General features: G+C 36.6%; 1 protein-coding gene across 1 annotated transcript in view; it reads right to left on the bottom strand.

Annotated features, from left to right (window-relative positions):
• Nucleotides 1-3,558: 3,558 nt before the first annotated feature.
• Nucleotides 3,559-14,959, bottom strand: part of ENPP1 (ectonucleotide pyrophosphatase/phosphodiesterase 1) — a 65,613-nt gene continuing 54,212 nt past the window's right edge. Inside the window, exons 19-25 of the mRNA XM_057739683.1 lie at nucleotides 14,823-14,874; nucleotides 13,346-13,500; nucleotides 11,046-11,175; nucleotides 9,891-9,971; nucleotides 8,936-9,068; nucleotides 7,191-7,353; nucleotides 3,559-3,985 (exon numbers count right to left, since the gene is read on the bottom strand). Of these exons, the coding sequence (XP_057595666.1) occupies nucleotides 3,815-3,985; nucleotides 7,191-7,353; nucleotides 8,936-9,068; nucleotides 9,891-9,971; nucleotides 11,046-11,175; nucleotides 13,346-13,500; nucleotides 14,823-14,874 (885 nt within the window). The 3' untranslated portion in view covers nucleotides 3,559-3,814. The remainder of the gene's footprint in view (nucleotides 3,986-7,190; nucleotides 7,354-8,935; nucleotides 9,069-9,890; nucleotides 9,972-11,045; nucleotides 11,176-13,345; nucleotides 13,501-14,822; nucleotides 14,875-14,959) is intronic.

The following is a 14,959-nucleotide window of genomic DNA, read 5'->3' as shown; positions in this document are numbered from 1 at the left end:
GCTTAGAGACACTTATTCTATAGAAGTTATTTTTTGTTTTGTTTTGTTTTGTTTTTCTACCTTACAATATTTAGACTGGCCAAAAAATCAGGGAACATGTTCTTGGATTATAGCCATGATAAAATTTAACTTGGTGCTTATGAAAGCACCCACACACCGAATTCCTGTGACAGGCTTCAGCATGAAGTGTAATCACATTTATTTTCAAAGTTCAAACAACACTTTCCATTATAGATAAACACATACCCACAGATCCCAGCAGGAGAGTTATTGCAACTAATGGCAGAAAACAGTCAAGCCAGGGTAAGGGTTGGGGGTGGGGGGTGGAAGCGAGGGTGGGGGTCATAGCCTCTCCTGGAGGACTCAGTGGTTCAGCTCCTATCTCCTTAAACAGGACCGTCCAGATCAACTGGCCTAACCATCCTCTACGTATCTCCTTACCCTGCTGGAACCTGAGCATTCTCCTTCTTTCCCCTAAGGTTTGCCCTCTTTTCTCTGATTCTTGGAATATTATTGAGTTTCACCTGATTTTTTGCTCTGCCATGAATAAACTAACCAGCTAGAAAATTATGTATGAGAGTTACTTACCTCATTTAAGAAGTACTGACTGGAGGCATGGCAGCAAAATTAGGGATAAATAAAGGTTTTGCTGTGCATTTGAAAAGGAAAGAATAGCCTTTATTGAGAAAAAGTAGGATAAAGACATTTCCATATATCATGTGAATTTACCATTCAAACTGGGCACTAAGTCACATGTTTTATGTAGATGAAAGAGTATAAGAAAGGGTCTCTTTCAAGACGAGAGAAAAGAAGAATATTGTATAAGAGCAACTGAAAGCTAACTAGGAACAGATGTGAATGCCTTTTTCTTTAAAGAATCAGCACAGAATTGAGTCTGACATTTCCCTTAAGAACAGGAGATTAACAAATTAAGAAAAATGAAATAGTTGCATATTGTAAGTTGGTCAGTGACACACATAGAAAATATCAGAAGTAGCAGTCAATGGAAAAATGCCCAAAATGTATCCCCAAGGAAAGCTAGAATGCCCTTTCCTCACCTATTCATCCTTCAGGTCCTAGCCTAATCGTCATGACCTCTGGGAAGCCACTGCTGATACTGCCGAGCAGCTCCCAGTGCCTCTCCATCATGCTCCCTGGCACCCACCCCCCATGGCTCCATTATAACATTCACCATCCTTTAGGGATCATTTACACTTCTGCTTCCTCTCTCTTGCCCAGACTGTAAAGATGGTAACTTGCTTTTCTCTGTATTCTTGGTGTCTGGCAAAGGGGAAAAACCTCTATCCATTTAATTAAGATCTGCTAAGATGCTCTATGTAGAGGCAATTGTGTCTGCATGTGTCTTGCAGAATATATAAAAATCAATGAGACACTTCTATAAAGAAGTAGATATCCTTCTGCTAAGTGCAGATAAAAGCCTTCGTTATTACATATAAAACAAACATAGGAAGATTCTAAAAGGTTTAGAGGAGAAGGCAGACAGGCTAGGGACCTCGGGACCCAAGGAGCAACACTGTAATGAGTTCCCCTGGGTTTTCTTTTAGTTCCTGTATCCCATACTTATGGGTGAGAAAGCCAGAAACCTGGAAATGCCAAAGAGTGCAGGTGAAAAGAAGCCCCAAGAAAGGCCTGTTATCTCTTCAGCCAAAGGACCAGAAGAGGAGCAGCTTAACAAGAGAGAAATAATAACTGCTCCACTCCAACGAAACAGCACAGAAAAGACCACAACCCCACCCAGGCCAGCAAAGCCAGAGGTTTGCCAGGCGGTGAAGAGGTGCCCCAAATCCTCGGCCAGGATAGCTGAGTAGGAAACTGGTGATTTCATCCCCACCTAGCAATAGTAAAGCTTTCCCTGCCATCCCTGTCCACAGCATCAGTGGAGAGCACATGCGAGGAGTAACAAGGTGCCCTGCACATCCCAGGGAGGCATCAATGGAGACCAGTGGGAAGCTGAATTCCCACCCTGCCCAGTAACAAGGGTATCCTCTTACCCCAAGTGTCAACAGAGGCTAAGTAAAGAACCTGGCAATAACGAGGCAGTGCCCCCAGTTCCCCTGCTAGGGTGATGACAGAGAAAGTCAGCTAAAACAGAAGGTCTAAATAAGATCCATAGTTTCATACATAACCCTTAAAATATCCAGGTTTCAGTTGAAAATCATTAATTACAACAAGAACTGGAAAAATCTTTTTGAATGAAAAAAGACAACAGATACCAACACAAAGATGAGACGTAGGAATTATCTGACAAGGATTTTACAACAGCCATCATAAAAATGCTTCAATAAGCAATTATGAACATGTATGAAACAAATGTGAAAATGGAAAGTCTCAGCAAAGTGATAAAAATTCTCAGCAAAGAAATAAAAGCTACAAAGAAACATCAAATGGAAGTTTTAGAAATAAAAAAAACCACACTAACTGAAATACAAAAATCAATGGATGGGCTCAACAACAGAATGGATTAGACAGAGGAAAGAATCTGTGAACCTGAAGACAGAACAATGAAAATTACCCAATCTGAACAAGAGAGAAAAAATAGACTGGGGAAAAAATGAACAGAACCTCAGGGGTCTGTGGGACGAAAACAAAAAACAATGAAACTTTCTAAATTAGTACATAATTTTCAGATGCAAAATGTATTACTTACAGGTCTTTGTGGCCCCTATGCTGTTGAAGAATAAGTATCATATGAAGTACAAGTACAGATCTTTGGAGTATTAATATAAAACTTAAATCAGACCCAAGTAGCCTAAAAGTGAATGTAGCTTTTGAAAGTCCACAGGTTGGTACTAAAGGGTATGGTCTATGAAGTAGAGAAATCAAGTTCATTTATCATGACTACCAAGAAGATATAAAATGATGGTAACACATTCTCTTCAAACCAATGGAACTTTAAAATGAACAGCTCAGAACAGTACAGCTCTGCTGCTGGTAGAGTCATTGTTGTGTGCAGAGGAAAACATTCCTACTACCTGGATGAAAAATGCCACCTTGTATGAGTTGACAAGCTCTGTGAAGCTTCACTAAGACAAGACACACTTTTAAAAAGTCTAAAATAACCACTTTTGGAGTTATTTTCAACCTGTGTTAACTACCAGTGAACAGGATGGGAATATTTTTTCTTTTTTGGTACAAATGTAGAATAAAATTTTATAAAAGGTAGATATACTCAATACAGATCTTCCCTCAAAGTTTAACTTGAAAGAATCATTAAATCTGAAGAAGCCCAATCACAATTAAAAAATAACTGGCTTTTAAGGAGGTGTACAGAAAAGATAAAAATAGGGCCTCAAATATTTTTGCTTCCATTAACTTTTCTGATTAAAATTAAACTAAATTAAGCTCCAAGTTAAAAAGAATCCAGGATCACTTTTAAATTCTTGTGAAAAAACCAATGAAACATGGTCTTTTCCAATCCTATTCATTAGTCTAGTGTTTGCCAGAATCACAGAAGTTTGTTAATGATAATAAGATTCAAACATCTGGTCCAGAGAATATTCACAGCTACTTCTGCCCTTAAGAGAAGTAGAAGAGCAGTTTTAGGTATGATCTGTCTTTATTCCCAAATCTGAACAATTCTTACACATTCAAACATGTATGAGACTCAATAGGAACACTTTCCTACTGTTATGCAGAGGCCACAAGTTTCCCTGAGATGGCTGTGTATCACAAAGGATTCCCAGTTCTAACTCTGGTCGACAGTCTCCAAACAATGCAATAGTGTAAATAGAAGATGTATAAAACAGAAGGTTCTTTCAAAAAGATTTACGGCATGTTTTTGGAATAAAAAATATCAGTCTTCTTGGTTAAATGTTGGCAAATATGTTTTCAGCTTTAAAATGTCTGAAATTGGCTCTTTCCTTTCATGATAGAAGCTGAGTCCGGTGATGTGTTCGACATCTGTGATCCGAGCTCTGTGTAGCCTCAACAACTCTTCAACCCATAAGGATTCATGCTTCCCGTGCTATAAGGGTGGGAAAGGAAGAAAAGTCACTGGAGAACAGTCAATCCACCTTCCCTACAAACTTTCCACCTCCCCCATTTTAATCAGCCATGACACCTTGGCTCTTAAATGGCAGATGCTATAAGATTTTAGGCATAATCCCTACTCTTGAGTAGCTCATCATCTAATACATACCATGCATGTTTGTTTAATTAGATGTATCAAATTTGGGAAAAGTATATGTGTAAGAGATGTTCCTGTATTGCTCTGGTGCAAGAAACATCAACAGTATGGTGTTAAAAAATGTTGGAAAACAGAAGCAACATGCCATGGTAGAAAGAATATGGGAATTCGCCTATAGAAACTTGGATTCAAGAATTGCTTCTACCACTATCCTACCAGGTAAACTAAGGCAAGTTATTTGACGTCTGAACCCTAATTCTCTTACCTGCACCCTCCTTACAGGGTTGCTTTGAATATCAAATGTGATGATGAGTGAAAATGCACTCCACAAATGCTAGTTCTTATCTGAATCAGTTATTTACATAGTTGCAATGAAAAAAGGGTTGGGGAAGTGGTAAAACACACTTTCATTTCTGGGGAAGTAGTGAAGTTTTAGCCAATATTAGATCAAAAAAGAATTAAAGGTTTATGCTCTGGCACACGGGACCAGAGGTGGTAGCCGAGGCAGGTAACAGAGATGGAAACCTTACATCCATGTGTTGGTGGAAATTTTTCTGAAGATGGCTACCAAAGAAAGATGAAGAAAGTAACCCCTGGTTGGTGTTTGTGCTATGATTGTATTTTAAAGACATCCTTCAAGAAGGATTCATGTACCCTTAAGATATTATGAGTTGGAAATGATAAACACAGATTTTCACATAAAAGGAAACAGACCAATAATTTCCATTTTCCCATTGGCCTCCAATCATCCACTACCCAATACTGCTATTCCACTCAGTTTCCTTTTCTGCAGCAATCCTCACTCTGGCTTTCAGGGGAATAGCCCTGATCCAGTAGACTACTTGGGAGTAGATATTTGCCATCTGTTCCAACATCTACAGGAATAAATAAAAAGTACACACAAGGCATCTCTTCTCTCAGACCAACATCCAGCTAATCCTTAGTCACCACTTCAGAGGTGAAACAGAAGGAATTGGTAAGTATATGTGATATACCTTCAAATAATCTGCTTTCTGGTTCAAGTCCAATATTTAATATCTTCTAGTTATTTTGCCATTATAGAACTTAATAAAGTGTTTGTATTTAAGATTAACAGAAGTAGAGTCACGGATGTAGAAAAAAAAATTTTATGGTTACCAGGGGATAAGGGTAGGGGAGGGATAATTTGGGAGATTGGGATTGACATAAACACACTACTATATGTATAAAATAGCTAACTAATAAGAACCTGTTGTATAGCACAGGGAACTCTATTGAATACTCTATAATGGCCTATATGGGAGAAGAATCTAAAAAAAAAAAGTGTATATATATACACATATATATAACTGATTCATTTTGCTGTACACCTGAAACTAATACAACATTGTAAATCAATTATACACCAATAAAACTAACAAAATAAATAAATAAAATTTAAAAAGTATGAGTCTAACTATGGGAAATGAAGTTTTAAAATTAAATTAAATGATTAAATTAAAAAATTTTTTTAAATAAAAATAAGTAAAAAATAAAGAAGTAAAAAAAAAATAAGGTATCAATACAACAGCTTTTGGAATGGTACAAATGGAAAAGAACTCAATGCCTAACTCATGGCACTTAATATCATTTTGATCAATGAGATGGAAGCTTAAGCCTATTGCTGCTTTTTTGGTGGAAGAGAGTCCAGAATTCATACAGGATATCTAGAGAAGTAGAAGCCATCTCTAGCTCACAGGGCCACATGCTAAGAATAGTGGCAGAGAAAGACAGGAAAGGTCTGGGTCCCTAATGGTGCTGCTGACCCAATGCACTGTCCCAAGACTGTCTGCCTCTGGGCTTTGTGTTATGCAGGGAACCCCTTACTTGCTCAAGTCACTGTAACTGACGTCTCTATTATTTGCTGCAGGACACAACACTAACTGATACCTTCAAATAACAACTTAATCTCTCAAAGCAGACAAAGCAGCAAAGAAAGGAATACATGATATGTGTCCAACAGTGTCTACAACAGTGACCATTTAGCAGAGGTAGATGCCCAACAGTCATCCAGATTCGAGGATGAGTCAAAAATTATCCACACTCCGGTTATATTAAAACTTCTACAAATTCCACCGCCAGAGTGCAGATAATTTTTGACTCACCCTCGTAGTTAAAATCCTGCTATTCTGTACTTAACTCTAAAGAATAAAGAAAAAATAACCCAATGAAAAACGTGTTCTACGAGGACCAGTCAATTAATTCTGAAAGTTTATCAGAGAAACAATTAAAGGGAGACATATCTTCATTACTTTTAGTAAATGATACCAAGAAAGACTACTAGACCAGGGACAGCAAATGGGTCACCATATTCCACTCCTGGGCCCACAGCAGAGATCACTGTCTGTTTTGTTCACTGCTGTGTCCTCAGTACCTAGAATACCCAGTAACATATATTGATGAAAGGAATGAATGGCTGGATCAAAGATGGGACAAACAGATGAATGCAGCAATGGGTCAATGAGGGATCACAGCACTCTCTCTTGACAAACTCCGACTGGGCCTCAAGATATTTTTGACCATAGGACTCAGGTATCCACCACCTATATTGAGGCTGGAAGGAAAAGCCAAATCTATTTGCCAACTTAGCTCTAGGTTTACTTTGTGTAACTTTTTTTTTTAAATAATAAAGTGATATTATATAGAAAATTAATTTGAAATGTTGTCTAGCCACAACTTTTAAGATTAATTTATAACAGTGCTGACACTTTGGGAATTATAAATCCAGCTTTGAAAAAAGAATGAATTCACATGTCAGATAAACCTAGGATTTAGCGGCTAAGCCATATGAAGTCACTAAGTTTTTACTCATACATTTTGATCTTACTGTTAGTGCTTTTAACAGACAAGAATGATCTTCTCTGAAGATATGTCATCTTGGAGGATCAAATTTAAAACCATCCTATAATTTCAAAGTACATGTATATTCCAGTTACATCTTCTCCCACAGTAATGTCAGATGTATTAAGACACACACGTGTATTTACATATCAATGTTTAAGATAAATTAACAAAGGCTACTTACTGCACAGCTCTCACTGTTATCAGTCCTATGAGGCAAAATGAAAGCCAAGGTATCTAGATTTTCACACTGAGAGGGAGTCTGGGATGTATTTTTACAACTTGTTAGCACAATGAAGAAGTGAGTTGGAATTAGAATTTCCTGATTACGGATGAGTCTGCTGTTTCTGTAAAATATGGTAAGATTCACATTAAGAAAGAAATAATTATCTTCCTTTTAATGACTATTTCACTCAAGTATATTTTTTAATACAATACATCCCCAAATAAAATTCAGTCAAATAATTAAACATATCATAAGAAGCTAGTCATCATAATACCTCAATATTTTCTGCCAGATGGAGAAAGAAAAAGAATTAGAAGACAGATAAACATAATCCAAATAATGTTATTTTCTATAGAAATTTATTAAACTTTGGATTTTTTCGGTAATTCTACCTTCCCTGGAATAGAGACACTAAAGAAAAAACACCAGTCTTGAATATGTACAACCAAGACACTAAAGCATAACTGAGAGTCTTTTAAACTCTAGGTATTTAAGAACAGAGCGTGAAAGAGAGAGAACTGGTTTGGGATTTTTTTATTCCAGCTCCTTCAGAGAAGCTGTGGATTCTCCTTTGTTTTAATTGGATCTTCTTTCCTATCCCATAACTATTTTTTTTTAATTGAAGCATATTCTCAAAGATGTCCGTCCCAAGTGGCACCTTTTCCTCATCTTAATTCTCCTATTTCCTTTGGTCTCAAAACTGGATTTGTTCGGAAAAACAAACAAAAAAAACAACAACTAGATCTGTTTGTTTGGTTTTCTAGCATCTTTCAGAATTTATGTTTTTAAACATAATCTTATGTGGAACCATGATACATAAAACAGATGAAAACGGTGCTCTGGTTGAAGCTGTGAATGGGAAAGGTGCAAGTTCTCTTCTTTACCCATTCATTCTACTGCTGTCACCTCTGAGGGATTTACAGGGGATCCTTGTGCTCAAGGGTTATAGTTTAAAAAAAATGTAATTTTATAAACTAATGTGGTCACAGGTGTATGTGTGTAAACAGTAATCCCTAAATCAGCCTGAGAGAGTGGTTCTCAGAAAGGGGCTGAATCTCAGTGAATGTTTCACTTTCTTTTTCTTATAGTCTGAATAGCAAAATTGTTTCCAAAATCTTATGATTTTGGTTTTAATAAAGATCAACTAGTCTCTGAAATGTTCTTCCCCCTCTCCTTTATAAAAACAGCAACACTGATGGGTTCTCAAGAACGTCACTGTATTATTCCCCTCCAAGTAGAGTTGGGCAAAAGCTGTGACATTCAACCAAGGGCAACACTGGGGCACTACTGCTTTATAAGCCTTCTGCTTCCTTGACTCAGGATAACTCCAGCCGCACTGTATCATTCTTCATCTTCTAATTGGCAGTATGCCAGTTAAGACAGTATCTTAACAGCCACACAGAGAGATTTTAAACACTGATGTTATCTTCTTAATAAAGGCAGAGTTCAGTATTTAATATGAGCTACAGAATTACTCATCCAAGCTGAGTGAAGGATAAACACTACTTTCATCTAAAAAATATTTTATTAAGCACTGAGCAAAACATCAAAGTTAATTAGATATCTCAAGGGCCTTCCAGTGTAATCAGAAATGTCATGTTTATAAATATGAATAGTACCAGATAGAAAAGGTTCTGCTGACTCAACTGGATGGTAATCCCACTTGAGAGCTGTTTTTAAGAGTAAATGAAGTATGTTCTTACTGCTTCAGAGTCTCCAAGGAATCATAACATCCATCATAATCAGAATCAAACACGGGACCGCTGACAACATTGAGACCATTTCTCTCTTCAGCATACCTTTGCAATAGGGTGCCATGAAAGTACTGCCATATAACTGAAACAAGAAGGAAGACAGTGTTGTTTCAAAAGAACAAGTGAAATAAATCAACACCATGATTCAAAGTTAGCATTTGTCATACTTAAGGATAAAGTCAAGTTTGACTTCGGTCTACTATAGAATAAGGTCAAAAATCCATGGTTCAGCTTTGGCCTTGGAAGGATTAATGAGCAAATGCTGAATTCAACTCTACTTTGGGCACCCCTAAACATGTGCATTACCATGAAGCTGTGATCACATATCATCATTAAGCATAAAAAAAAAATGAGGAACACAACATGGATTAATCAAATTTATTATTAATATCTGCATTTTTTTGAAATATTCAAAAGCATTCTAGATGTAAATTCCTTGTATGCTCTGTGTTTTGAAATTCTATATGTCACTTAATGTATAAATGTGTACTTATTCTTATGAGTCAAATATCACAACAATTAATAATGATGTAAAACTTATTCATTTTAAAATCAAAAACAATTTTCAAGAACTTCCAAATAGCTAAATAGGGCAATAGACTGAAATTTAACATATATTAGTAGACTATATTAACTAGATAACTTAGGAAGAACATTACATACTTCTTCCACCAAAAAAATGCAAACACTTAAATACAAAGCATAATAATAAATATAAGAATATATCAATTCTAATACCTGTAAAATTTTTTTGTGTACTGGTATTCTCAAAGTTAAACAAACATATAAGAACATATTTGATATTTAGTCATTTAATTTAAAGCATCAATCATTACATATAAATCATACCTATAATTTAGGGAAATTCACTGAAATTATGAGATATAAGATTAAAATTTTTTACCTTGAAAACTCTGGTACATGGGCACTATATTAGTAGTAAGCAATGCTTCAGAATATACTCGACTTGAACCTTTATTTAATTCTACAAAGAAATAACAAGGACAACTATTTCATTCTTCACAAATAACACTAGGAATTACACTTTCTCATTGGTGGGGAGGGGCACATTTAAAAAAATTAGCTGAGTATCATCTTAAACTCATAAAACTTTCCCACGTACTGGGTCAAGGGAAAATGCAATGTGTTTGGTCAAGTCCCTTAAAAAAAAAAATTTGGATCTTTTCTTCTTCAAGATGAATTTATCAAAGAAACCAAAACTGTAATACAAAGGGCCCAAATTAAACATATTCAAATTTTACCTCATTTGCCTTACTTCAATTAAAGTACATTGTGTTGACAATCTTTTTTCCTTCAACTCTTTCACAGTGAAAAGCAAAAAAAAGAGTATCTGGCTTCAGAACACACCTACTAACCAGAAAAAACATCACAGGATGTCTGCCTCGAAATGCTGTACAAGGCTTCTTTGTATGGACTTTTGGCTTGGACCTGTCTATTTTTATCTTGGCAACAGCCAGATTCTGACTTCAGAAGCTTGCTCTGGGGACAGGACTGGATATTGAGCGTATTTGAGCACCTGGAGCTTTCTGAGTTTTGCCTTTTAAGGATGGCCTCAAAATGTCTTCTCATTAACATACAAGTCTGCCACTTGAAAAAACAGAACACAACTTCAAAAAAAAGCCATTCCCTAGGGGCTTTGTATCAGTGAAAGAGCAAGCACACTTTAGACTCTCCATTTACCTAATTCTTTGACAAATCGCATTTTTCTTTTCAAATAACAAAATGATATCTCTTTCCTAAGAACCCTGATGCATCCTTCTGACCTGAGTTTTCTCAAATTCTGTTTAAAAGAAATGCAGAAAAGCGAAGCATGTTCTATCTACAGTGCCTGCACTAAATCCATCATCCTCCAAACAAAAGTAAAAAGGTTTCCAAAACTCAAGCTTTAGACTCTTGAAAATTTTCCCTATTAGGTCTATTTCCCATTCACTGTTTTCACCGATAAATAAACAAGATGTACACTGCTGTATAAGAAAGAAAAGGAAACAAGAGAGAAAGAAGATAAGAGAAAGAGAAGGTCAGAGAGGAAGAGACTTACGTGGTGGGGAGAGGAACCCATAACTCAGTTTAGCGTTATTTTTATAAAACGAACATTTATGGACAGGACTAAGAGGAATTCGGAGATCCTGGTAAAGACAGTTGGAAAAGTCTTCTGTAGAGAAACTGTCCTGAAGAACAAAATGAAAAGGACCATCAGGGGACAAGCATACAGCAGAAAAAGAGAGAGCTTTATAAATAGTTAAAGGTGAACCACATAAAATCATGAGGTGCTGGTTTTCTGTTCATGTCCTTCACCATTTTCCATTTTTCTGCTACTGTATTCATCTTGTTTCTAACCAAAGTGCAAAAACCCTTTACAATATTAAGGATATTAATCATATATGTGCAAACATTTTCCTACTATGTAGTGCTAATTTTGTTTATAATGTTTTTGTCTACTCAGTTTCAAACTTTTGTGTAGTGAATTGCTGCCTTTTAGAGATCAGATTCTTTCCTACTCAACACAACCAAAAGTGGCGGTGGGGGTGGGGCTGGGGGTGGGGGAGAAGCCACTGAACCACAGTTCAACGTGAAAACCTCAGGAGTAGGGACCACTGTGCATTTTTGCAGCTTTCATTATATAAGGAAACTAAACATTGAAACAGCCCAAGAACACCATGATTAAGGTATGAAACAATATCAATAGGATGGGGACCTACAAAACACTGGGTAAACTGCGATATAATACAAAGTCAACTGAAAAGTGTTTAAAGTGGTTGAAGATGGTTTTCAAAAGTTAAAAATCAAATGAAGGTGGAAACTTTATGTAAATTTGTGCATGTGTGTATATTCTATATATATATATGTAGACATAGAAATTACATATATACACACATTTCCTTATCTTTTTATTTAGCATAATCTTGGTGAATAGGAACAACAGCTCTGCTTTTAAAATCTAACTGCCACCGTCAGCTAAGCTCTCTCAAACCCCCTTCCCATTCCTTAAGGGCATCCTATAGCTTGGTAGACATTTTCAGTTTCTGAAAACCTGGTCAGTCTAGTTTAAAACTTCATTTCCAGATAAGATCTAAATCTCATCTCCTCCCCTCTTTCTCTTTCTCAAGGCCTATTTCCTTCATCATTTATCTTTCTACCACAGCACCCAGGGGGCGAGGGTGAGGGAGAATGGTGGTCTTATTCTGGGATATTTTCCCCTACTTCTTTCAAGGCCAAACTCCTCTGGTCTGGGCGGCAGACAGGATCCCTGACCTCTCCCTGGTTTGGTCTGGGGGTCTTCCTGTAGGTGGTATATGCAATGAGGTTACTGAGCTTTAATGGCCTCTCCATCACTGAGGACCCCTTAAGATTTGGGCAGCTGAAGGAAATCCTTGTACTTACACAGTTGTGTAGAGATAAACTACTGCAATTGATTATAAAACTGATTTCATGACATTAGAAATTAGAATCATCAAATATTAAAACTGAGAAAAGGGACTGACACATATACATTATTGATACTGTGTATAAAATAGACAACTGAGGGCTTCCTAGGTGGCGCAGTGGTTGAGAACCCGCCTGCCAATGCAGGGGACACGGGTTCCATCCCTGCTCCAGGAAGATCCCACATGCTGCGGAGCAACTAAGCCCATGCACCACAACTACTGAGCCTGTGCTTTAGAGCCCGTGAGCCACAACTATTGAGCCCACGTGCTGCAACTACTGAAGCCCACGCGCCTAGAGCCCATGCTCCACAACAGGAGAAGCCACGAGAATGAGGAGCCCACGCACCACAACGAAGAGTAGCCCTCACTCACCGCAACTAAAAGAAAAAAGAAAGCCCACGCACAGCAAAAAAGACCCAACACAGCCAATAAAATTAATTAATTAATTAATTAATTAAAAAATAAATAAAATAGACAACTGATGGGAACATACTCTATAGCACAGGGAACTCTACCTAATGCACTGTGATGTCCTAAATGGGAGGGAGGGCCAACAGGGAGGGGATATCTGTATGTGTGTGGCTGATTCATTTTGTTATGCAGTGGAGGCTAACACAGCATTGTAAAGCAACCATACTCAACTAAAAATTAAAAAAAAAAAAAAAAACTGAGAAAAAACAAAAGCGAGGGAGAAATCTTCACTGCAAACCCTCATTTCCCAGAAGTTTGCTCTGAGTGTCAAAGTCACATAGCTAGTTAGTGGCAGAGCTAGAACTAGAATCTAATTTTTCTGACTCTCAGTTCAGTGATCTAATTTGGGGACTGATTGACAGTGAGAAACTATGTTTTCAATGTTTTGCTTAATGATAATATAAAATAACCACACAGAGGTAAAGAGGTGACAAATACTTGCATTTCTGTCGATGGTGTAGGATGTCCAAAGGGGCATCAGGAGGTCATGGCTGTAACCACTCACAAACTGGTGCTGGTAAAGCAGACAGACAGTGCTGTTCTTCTGGAGAACTCTGGGTCTTCCATAGAGTAGAGTGCCACGTTTAATGGCCTTCTCTTGGGTCACGGGGGAAAATGAAACCACCATTCAAATATACTTAGTGTGTGTTTTATGATAATATATAACGATACACTCATCTAATTCTTTCCTCTACTTAACCCTATTGAAAAATTATTTGTAACGGTAAAATTGAACTAATTACGAAGAACAGAACCATAAACAATTAAAAAAGAAAAAGGAGTTCACTGCAGTTTTTGCCTATGAAGATCCTGAAAGATCAATGTAATACTAAGATATCACAAGATACTACATGAAACTGCTAGCAATTTCAGCAATTAGGACTTATATTATTAAAATTCTTTAACATTGTTTTTATTACTTATTCTCCAGGACATACTACGGAAAGAAAATTTTCTGGATGTGTGTACTTGGAAAGCAAAAGCTCAAAACTGAAATTATGAGACTACACTGAATGAAATAACAATAGTATATATACTGTTTATTGCCCTTTTCCCAAGCATCATATGCTTTATAGAGTTCTTCATATACATCACTGAATTTAATTCTTATAGAGCCCTATGAATTAAGATCATCTGCCCATTTTACAGATGAGAAAACAGCAATTTACAGAGAGTAAATACTTTTCTATGGACATACAGTTTCTAAGTTCTATTCAAATCCATATCTACTCAGTTCCAAAAGTGTCATTTTTCACCACAAAGCTTTGCCACCTTGGGGCCATCAAAGATTCTCTAATCTGAACATTTACAGAGATTTTATATAGAGAAGTTCAAGTCAGGATTGTGCAGAATTCACCTTTTTATTCCAGCAAGAAAAAACTGTGAGCCAAGTAATTTAAGGATCAGAGATTGTGTCAAAGTGTTTCAGAGACTGTATCCAAGTGATGCTAAATATTCACATTTCATCAGCTGCCTGCATATTCTTAATTTTCATTCAGAAGTTATAAAAAAATAACTTTAGATAAATAAATTTATATTCCCTTATAATTAACTAAGAACTAGGTAAGATAGAAAGTTAATTGGTATTTTTAATGGAAATCTGAGGATCTATTATTATAATATTGTATAAAGCTATAAATATCTTCAAAATCTAAAACCCTCCACTAAGTTCATAAAAAGTGATTCAGCTTCCACTAATTATATTACATGCTGTTTCCACTGTAAACATGCCTTCTTTCCTTATGACTAACAGTCTAGACTTTCAAGCTAAGAAATCTCTTCAATTCATCAGGTGGTCCTCCACTACCACCTTACTTTATAGGTTATTCTCAAACAATGACCCGAAACTAATTCTGTGGTTCACATTGTTGAGAAAAGCCTGCTTCCACATTCCAGGCTCCAGAGTAAACATGCCTTACCTTCTGCCGTCGTCAGATTCAACTGTGTCTGAAAATCCACAATTGGCAAAATCTAAAAAATTAATGATACAATTTTTAAGGACTGAGAAACATGTTTTCATTTTGTAATAAATGGCTTCTACAGCTTAAGTATTCCA

This window comes from Hippopotamus amphibius, chromosome 6, assembly GCF_030028045.1.
Source record: "Hippopotamus amphibius kiboko isolate mHipAmp2 chromosome 6, mHipAmp2.hap2, whole genome shotgun sequence".
NCBI lineage: Eukaryota > Metazoa > Chordata > Mammalia > Artiodactyla > Hippopotamidae > Hippopotamus > Hippopotamus amphibius.
This window is presented reverse-complemented; position numbering and strand designations above follow the sequence as displayed.